The sequence below is a fragment of the Gallus gallus genome, chromosome Z (genome assembly GCF_016699485.2).
Source record: "Gallus gallus isolate bGalGal1 chromosome Z, bGalGal1.mat.broiler.GRCg7b, whole genome shotgun sequence".
Classification (NCBI taxonomy): domain Eukaryota; kingdom Metazoa; phylum Chordata; class Aves; order Galliformes; family Phasianidae; genus Gallus; species Gallus gallus.
This window is the reverse complement of record NC_052572.1, coordinates 79,070,663-79,079,843: the sequence shown is the minus strand read 5'-3', so window position 1 is coordinate 79,079,843 and position 9,181 is coordinate 79,070,663. Positions and strand designations below refer to the sequence as shown.

At 45.2% G+C, this 9,181-nt stretch overlaps 1 protein-coding gene across 1 annotated transcript in view; it reads left to right on the top strand.

Annotated features, from left to right (window-relative positions):
* Positions 1-5,913: 5,913 nt before the first annotated feature.
* The window catches only part of LOC112530732 (intron Large complex component GCFC2-like), a gene marked incomplete at both ends in the record, with an annotated part of 218,229 nt that continues 214,961 nt past the window's right edge, over positions 5,914-9,181 (top strand). The window contains one exon of the mRNA XM_040656105.1: positions 5,914-5,971. Coding sequence (XP_040512039.1) covers positions 5,914-5,971 — 58 coding nt within the window. The remainder of the gene's footprint in view (positions 5,972-9,181) is intronic.

Sequence of the window (9,181 nt, the reverse complement as noted above, 5' to 3'; positions counted from 1 at the left end):
AAAGCATGAGCTTGATGGCTGCCGTGAGCCAAAGCAAGAGAGTTTGTGTGTTTAATTTCTGTGTTGGGCTGAGCGGGTAGAGCAGGGCAAGGGGGCTGATTTGGACGTGCTGCTTTCCCAATACGGTGCTGTTGGCGAGGCAGTGCTTCTGGCGTTGCAAATTGTGTCAGATGTCAATGAATTCCTTGGAATCTGTTGAGTTGACTTCTGTAGGTTTCATTCTCCTGCTGAACCCTTCCTGGCCGCTTGTGTGCATAGCCATGGCCTTTGCTTCTTTCTTGCCTTTTTTTCTTGGTTGCGTTTGGCACTGTGCAAGCCGTGAATTACCAAGGAAGAGCTGGAAGTGCTCTGGAGTTGTGGGGGACAAAGTGCCAAGAAGCAGCATGCAACTTCAAAGCTTTTGAGTGAGGGATGCCTGGGCTGGTCCCCGCCAGCTCTCTCCTCTCTCCCGCCGTGTCCATTCCTGGCTCCCAGCTACGAGCTGGCCCTGCAGAGCATCTCCAGCCCTCTCAGCATCAGCATCCAGCAGCGGCAGGAGGAGCTCCCCCTGACCAGCGTGCAGGCAGTAGTGCTCGGTCTGCAGGTTAGCTGCCATTTACCTGTAGGTGGCTCTTGCAGAAGAAGACTCAAACAGCAGAGCGTTTTCCTCATCTGCAGCACGCAAATGCTACAAAAGCAGAAACAACCCAGGAAGCTGTGGGTTTGCGAGTCTGCATGGACATGCACTGAGTGTGTTGATGGTGCTCTGCCATCCTTTATTTCCTTCTCCTTGCTTGTCCATATGCTGCTCAGGAATTGGAAAGCCTGCATGTCCCATTGATTCCCCAGAACCCAACTTAGGTGACTCGTTGCCTGAACAGGTAAGGACCGTATACATATACTAATCTTTCCCATTGCACAGCACGGCAGTGCTGCCAGACTTTGTTATGGCTCTTTAGGGCACCTTGCAGGCTGTGTGACATTTTCCTCTCACCTTTCCCTTTCTTTCCCTGAGGTTTTGCCTTGCTTTGCCCTTTTATTCCTGCTAGCCTTCCTCTGTGTTGCTCAGGTGTTGCCATTCTTCAAGAGCGTTATCCAGTTGTGTTGCACTGCACCTCTTCATGCCTTGGATCTCTCTCTGGAGCACAAGAGCAGATTGAGGGGGGGAGCTGTCGAGCAGATTGAGGTGGAAGTCAAAGACTCAAATCCAGTGTTGCGAAGCCACTGCAGATGCCAAATCCCTGCACGGGAGACCTGGCTGTGTGCAGGAGTTACTGCAGGATGAGGAGCTGCTATTGGTCTTCAATGCAGGTAGGAGTTTGTTATCCACAGCATAATACTGTATGTATTTGTTGTTGGTGGTGTTGTTTTAAAATCAGTGCCAGTGTGCAGTCTGATCCGATGTGTTTGAAAAGTGTGGTGTAAGGATTGTCAGCTGAGAACAGCAGCAGAACATGGGGCTGTTGCAGGGGGAAGGCGTGGGGAAGGAAGCGGGGAAAGGAAAGGGAAAGCCTGGAAAAGGAATGGGGAAGGCACGGGGTGAAGGAAGGGGGCAAGACACGGGAATGAAGGGGATAGGACAGAATACCTGTAGGGCAGCCTAAAAAGCAGTAACAAGCTCTGGGAGGACCGCGGAGTGCCAGATTCTGTACTGGGTGTTTATCTGTGTGTGTACGTTGTCACTGTTTGTGCCTGGCTGCACTGCTCCAGCCCAGAGCCCGCTGCCTGCAGCTGCATCTTTGCTTCCTTCCCTCCTGCCCGGAGCCCCACGGGTGCTCCCACAACTCCCTTCCCACCCCCAAAATGCCAGAGGAGACACCTGGCAGTGGGATGGAGGAATCCCAGCAGCCCGTTTTCCTTCTGCCTGCAGCTCTCTCCTCCTCTGCCACACAGGGCTCCAGACTGTCCAATGGGAAAGACGTGGGGGAAAGGGAGTGCTGGCAGGAGCGACTGCTGCGGCCGACTGGGGAGGGTCTGCATCCCACGTGCCCTCCTGTGCTCTCTCTCCAGCTGCAGGAGGGCCAGAGAAGGGCAGATGAAAAGCTGCAGCTGAGCCTGATGGACCTGCACAGCTCTCGGGCTGTCTTCCAGAGGTAGCTGTGATTTACATTAGGTAGCTGTGAAATACATGAAAGCACGAAGAAGACAGAGGCTGAGTGAACACCAATATGGCGCTCTGCTTTCTGCCAACGTGCTTTAATTTTGTTGTCGTTAAATGTACTGGGCAGTTACATTTTGGTATGTGAATATTTAAAAACTGTGAAACAGATGCTGGCAAAAAGGAATTAAATTTTTGTTATTATTATTATTATTTTCTTTTTGTAAAGCTCTTAGCACGGCTTTCCTGAGTTTGGAGGAGTTTCCCTCTGTTTTCTTCGTCTTCACCCCCACCGCCCCCCACTTCTCATTCCGTGTTCTTCCCCCGTCATGGCGACAGAGCACTGACCGCCAGCGATTGCGCCGCGGGCCGCATCGATCCCGTCGAGGTTCTTTCCGCGGTCTCTGCCGCCACCTCGTGGCCAATGCGCGGAACTGCCGCTGTCCGCTGCTCAGTCCTGCAGGCGGCACAACGCGTGCGCGTAGGAATGCGGAAGCGGCTTCGTAACCGCTCTGTGCAGCTCATCCGCCGCTCTCTATTGTGATTAGTCCTCCAGATCACAGCGAGCATGTGCCCGACAACTCCAAACCAGCAACTGTTGCTCCTAAGCGCTACGCGTGCGGGCGAGCTGCCGGTTGTCGGACCGCCGGCTCAGCGATCTCCTCCTTCTAAACCAGGCTGCCCCTCATCTATTTCCACGGCGGCACCGAACGTACGCGGCCGCCATTCCGCCGATCGGCCACGCGGGGGCGCCAGAGACCGCGGAAACACGTACCATCGTGCAGCTGAAACACAAACATCTGCCGTTCACTTGTGTGAACCTCTGTGTATGTATACTCTTTTGTACAGACTGCTGCTGGCCTGCTTGTGTTCAAAGAATTTCCACTGAAGTGGACTAAATATTGCTGTGGAATTCTATGCTTTTTTTTTTTTTTTTTTTTTTGGCCTTGATCACCTGAAAGAAATGGATGAAATGATGCGGGGAGTTCAAGTACAATCAAATGTGAAAGACTATCGAGAGTGGGAGACCTATTTGGAAAGTAACAAGAAGGGGAGGGAGAACACGTCTGGTAGTAATAGCTTGGTGATATTAAGTTGGTATAAATTAAGTGGGACGCACTGATGTATGCTGTATTCCTATCCACATCCACTTGGGTAGAATCTATTCAGTGTAACATTGCTACACTTGCCATATTATGTTCTTTAGGAGCATGTTGTGTAGAGGAATATGGGTAAATGTCAGTGGTGGTACCTTCAGAACTACCACTACGTCAGTGACATTTGGTGTTTTCCAAAGCATGAATCTTGTCCACACACAGTGCTTCTGTAAATGTTGGTATGGGTAAGTCTTGCAGTTCTTCTTTGCTCCGATGCAGGTGCTGCTATTAGCAAGGATTTTGTGCTTTGTTTTAAGCGGAAGATGTTCAGAAGTGTGTTAACTGTTGACTTGTCGTGGTTTTGATTGTCTGAGTGTGTTCTTTTTTAGGATGGCATCACTGCAGGATGTGCCCCGTGCCCATTAGAGGGAGTATGAGACACACGTGGAGAGCATTGACAGTTCAAAGATAACTGCCCAGGAATGAGAGAAGCCTTCAGATGCTGCTATGAGTTACAAATTCTACAGGGGCATGAAAAGATACATAGAGAACTTACATAGAGAACAACTGTTGTGTTGCTGGTTGTATTTGATGGAAATGCTGTGTTTTCTTATGCTGCAGTATGTCAGTAGGGGCAGCCGGTTTTGTGTCTTGTGTGCACTGAAGCCAGCTGACGCTGATACAGATGAACAGCCCAAGCAGAAAATGCTTCTGGCTTCTACTTCTCTGTTGAACTGAAGAATCAGTAGGGGTAATTTGGACATACATACAAGGGGACACAAATAACAGGAGACGGCAGGGAGCTGACTGTTGAAATCTAAATGCAATAATGTGTAAAGTTTGGAAGCTGGAACTTAACATGCAGGCTCAGTTTGCCTTTTCCATTGTTGGGAACAGACTGTGGTAGGCACTGTCCGTTTCCATCCAGGACTGGGAAGCGGTGAGCTGGTATTCCATCACTTGTTACAAGGTGTAAAGCAAACGAAGGTGATGTGGAGCCTTTGTTTGGGACGCAGGCACTGTAGAACAGGAGGACAAAGAAGGATTGACTGATAACTGGCAGCAGCTTGAGAAGAGTGAGCTCGGGGATGTAGCCCTTTCTGGTTCTAACTGGTGTGCAGGTGGGGTGGGTGCAAAGCATGCAGACTCTGAGTGTGTGTGCACTCTGGGAAGCACAGCTGGAAGCGTCACCAGGAAGGGGAGAGAGGAAGGGTGGATCTGGGGTCCCTCCCTGTGCTCACTCAGGTGCTCACCTCCCGGTTCAGGCTGTGACCTGGCAATCCCCCTGCACGAGGGAGCAGCCACAGCTGTCCTACAGTTCACTGATAATATTGACTGTGCTTTAGACTGGACACTGTGAATTTTTCATCAGGAGGTTTTATTTACTTTGGTTAGTCTCCAAATGAAGAGCAGAAGCAGAATCAGTGTTCTGCATTCACCTCTTTGTCTTGTTCCTGTCTTCTGGTAGCTGGGAATGGCAAACCAAGTAATGATGGATTGGAGAGTGATGAAAAGATGAAGCTTCTGAAAATGTGTGAGCATCGAAGGTACGTATCATTACATCTAACTGTAGTAAGTGTGTATCTGCTTCCTGTTACTTACACAGGGGTGAAGGTAAATCCTTGCAGTTACTAAGCGAGATGATACACACACGTGCAAAAATGCCTTTCCTTTCCAAAGCTCAAGGTATATGGAAACCATCTGTTTGTTAATGGGGGGTTTTCTTCGTGCTGATTGGAATCTCAATGTTAATAGGTACTATTAATTTAATGTAAGTTGAAGTGAGGACTGTTCACGAAACTGAAAGTAGATTTTTCCCTGCTATTGGAGTAAATAATATTGTGATTATATATAGGAAATGCATTATTGTGGATTATTGCACAGATGACAAAAATAGGCAGGTGGTATTGTTGCTGGTGGGGGGCAGTAGGTGCATCAGGAACATCTAACCTACCCTCTGTTATCAGCGTAGGCCAGGTGCTACATTTTGAACGTCGGGGTCTGCTGCTGACCTTAAGTTACTGGGAGCTCTGAAACCGTTCCAGTTGCATTGGTGCCTTGACTCATCACTGTTTAGACACAGGTAAGGACTTAAGAGTTTTACTGGTTGAAAAACGACGTAATAAAACTTTGCTTGAAGCAAACTGTTAACCTTTAACGTTAAGTAATGTCAATAATTACATACAAGAGGTATGCTATGCAAATAATAGGTATAAATATAATTTTCTTGTTCATTTTGCATGCTCTTATGGTATGTGGTGCCAGGACTAACGTTTTTTAGCCCCAGTGAGACTTGGATGCAGTCACAGTTTCAATGCAAGTTGTTGCATAAGCTACATAGAACTGAGATGATGGACTGTTGAGAGCGCAGTAGTTTCTTACAGACTACCTCTGGCAGGGATAGTATGGAGTACCATGTTAGATGTTTGGTGTTTCAGGTGGGGGGAGTTCCTAGTATGAATGTGGTGAAGTGAAGGTCGCTAGAGATGCTTTTAATGTCCTTTGGCAGCTCACAAAGTACCTTACTGTTACAGTCCGTGTCTCTAGGGTTGCATGCTTACTTCTGCTTCCTCACTGTGTTTCCTTAGGCTATTGCTCTCACCGGGTGTTCTTAGTATATCACTGAGCTTTCTTTTACGTATGTACATGGTGAATATCTCACCTGAGTTCATTACAGAATGCAGGACTTGCAGGCGGCAGCTGAGAGAGCGTTCACAAACAGCTGGTCACCACGAAGGCATGTCGAGTGATGAAGAACTGGCTCTGACAGAGGTGACTGAATTCCAGAAGAGCAAAGGTTGGTCAGGATATGAGAGCAAATTCCTCAGATATTTGAGAAGGATTTTCAAGGGAGAGTGAAGAAATACTCCTTTTGAATGGTATATCGTTTATTTTCTACAGCATAGAATTGATGCATTTAAACAATTCTGACCGATGCCTTAGGAAGAATAGATAAGATTGTAGGCTTCTTTAGTTTAATCAGTTTTTTGTCCAAAGTTGGAATGTATTTCAAATTGAGATTTGAACTGCCTTAGTGAGCAGGTCACGAGGAGCTGGGAGAGGCACGATGCGTATTTGCTGAATAACAGAAGAAGGATTTTCGTGTCTGAGCTTTTAAGAGACATACAAAATATGAAATGTAATGGGTATTTAAATCTGTGCAGTTGTTCAAAACCGCAGAAGTCTTTTTCTGGTCTTCTGTATCTCTTTTTTTCCTGAAAAAGCCTTTGCCAGAGTGCAGGACAGGGGCATGCTGCTTGCAGGGAAGACTTCTGTACAGGAGCTTTGCCGTGGGTTATAGAGGCATTCCAGAGCTTGAGATAAGTGTTGTTAACTAGAAGGAGTGCATCTTTTCCTCTTGTTAGGCTGTTTGCATATGAATCACTTGCATCTTTATTAATGTGGAGCTGTTTGCTGATATTTTGACAACCCTACCCTCTGAAGTATAGCTTTACGTTCAGTTTTAGCTTGCTGCTTTGGTCCATTCAGTGATTAGAATCCATGTAAAACTGTTAAATGAGAATCTTTTGGTATCATTAGATATATTTCTGCATGGAGCTTTTTCTCTCAATCCTGACAGCTGAACAACGAATGGGAATGATCTTTCAGCAGAATTCTACAGACCTGAAAGAGATGCCCTGGTTCAGAGCTGTAGAAGGATTCAGCGATGCCAAAAAGTCGTCTGAATCAAAAAGAGATGATGATCCTGATAAAGAAGTTTTGCTTACAGTGACTGAAAAAACTATCCTGCCAAAAATTATAGGTATATTAAGGTTGTCTTGAGAACGTTCGCTGCAGCTAGGTAATCAAACCTTAAATAAGTGGTAATGTAAAATTATGTTGATAGTTACAAATACTTGTTAAGGTTACTGCAGATGAAAGGTTTAGCTGTTTGAATGTTTGCTTCCTTGAAACTAGAGCAGATAGCCACTTGGATATCATGAATGAAATAATTCCTGTTTTTCAGCATTTGCCAAGAATGTGTGGGATCCTTTATCGACTTCACAGACTGAGAACCTTACACAGCTTTGTGATAACGTGTTTGAAAAACAAGTCCTGTCCAGAAGGGAATGCAGTCAGGCAAAACAGGTAAAGGCTGCTGTGGTAATGGGGAAGGAAGTTCTTGATACGGTGTATGCATTCACTGTAAATATTCGCTGTAACATACACTTAGCCCAGTTCTGGTTTTATTCTCATGCAAATCTGGGAGTTTATCCAGCATAAAGTAGGTGAAACTAAGTTGATGTTTAGGCCCTTAGTATGAAAAGAAATAATAACAAACGTTTATGCAGTCGCCACACTTGACTTCAGGAAGAAGCTTTAGAGAAGATTCTGTTTGTATAGTAGCTGTGGTGCTTTGTTGTGTTTTTTTAATAGAACTTCATAGCTGGAAAATACATTAATCTCGTTATCCAAGAGGATTTTATTAAAAAAAAAAAAAAAAGAAAAGAAAAAAAGGAAAGATGGCTAAGCTGAGACTTGCTCACAGGTCTTTAATGCAGTCGTGATCTTAGTGTCTATTATATACAGTGGCACCTGCATTCAGCTGAATTAGTATTTTGCTTTTCCACATGAACAAAATAACTGCCTAAAGTTGTTGTAAGTGGAAGGTGAGATCCTTTTCTTGTGAGGATGTGTTAATATTTTTCTTTTTTTCTTTTTTTGGCAGGATTTGATTAACACGGTTGTCCTGAGGATGAAGCAGTCTGTAGAGGAGGATGTCTTTATCCCTCTGTATCCGAAAAGGTAAGCTGTCTCTGGGAATTTATTTTTTTACTTTTTAAAATTGTTGTTTTTAGTCATAGAATCATAGAACTGCTCAGGCTGGGAAAGACCTTAAAGACCACCAAGTCTACCTGCAACCTAACCTCTTTTTTTAGCCTTTCTTCTATTTTTCTGTACCTTTTCCCCAGAAGCGTGGGTGAAATATATTGTAGACATCCATGAGCAAACGGAACAAATGTGCCTTCTACTGTTTCTCTGTAGGAATAGTTACCAAACACTGATGTTTATGAACTCTTTCTGACAAGAGTAACTACGCAGTCGACTTAATGCTTTTTTGCTCCTGTAACTAAAAGCTTTCATAAATGGAAAGTTCTTAGTTTATGGGGCACAGCCCAGAGTCTGGTTTTGTGATCTTAACTTGGAGTATCTGAGGGCTTGTGTTATTTGTGGTGGTCTGCTCCCCCTTCTACTCCTGACTCCTCCTTTCTTTCCTGAAGTAGTTGATATTGCTGATGCTTATTGCTGGACGCTCTTAGAGAGGGGATAACTGGTAAGAGTCTGGTAGATGTGGGGTTAAGACACAGCTGGGAGAAGAGTGTTGCTAAGCCTGATGCAGCATGTTTGTCTGGTTACAAGCAGTGCTGTTCTGCTGAGAATCCATTAAACACATACTCGAGTGTTTCCAGCTGCTAATTCCATTGGGTATTGCAAGGAGTTTCAGTTAACAGCTGTTTCCTTAGACCTTTATTCTGGTGGTCACTGCTGAAAGAACTCCATAATTGTAATTCATGGGTGTTTAAGAGATGAATTGTCTGCTTGTCTTACTTTCAGGTCAAACAAAATCCTTATTTCCTCTTCCTCTTTTTCTGACCAGCACTGTGGAAGACAAATCATCTCCATGTTCAAAATTCCAAGGCAGACGGTTTTGGTCAGCTGTTGAGGTAAAGAAAAGACACCGATCTTGTCTGTGAAAATCATTTTAGTTAAGAGTAGACTGTTGTCTTTGAGGAAATGTATCTACAGTCGAATCTGATTCCTGAGAGCTTAATGCTTTTTAATAGGAAGGTTAGCTGTTTTCGTCAGTGAGCTATTTATGCTTACCCACCTCTGATACGTAGTGAAGAGACTTTAATTTCATCATCTGTTCCTGCTAACCTTCCATGAGATCAGTCATTGGCACTCTGTGGATAGGTCTGTTTCCTCAGTATGTGCATACAGTGCCCATGTTGCTCTTGTAGAATGGAATCCCTGCATGTGCGTGTAAGCGTATTAGTATAGCTTT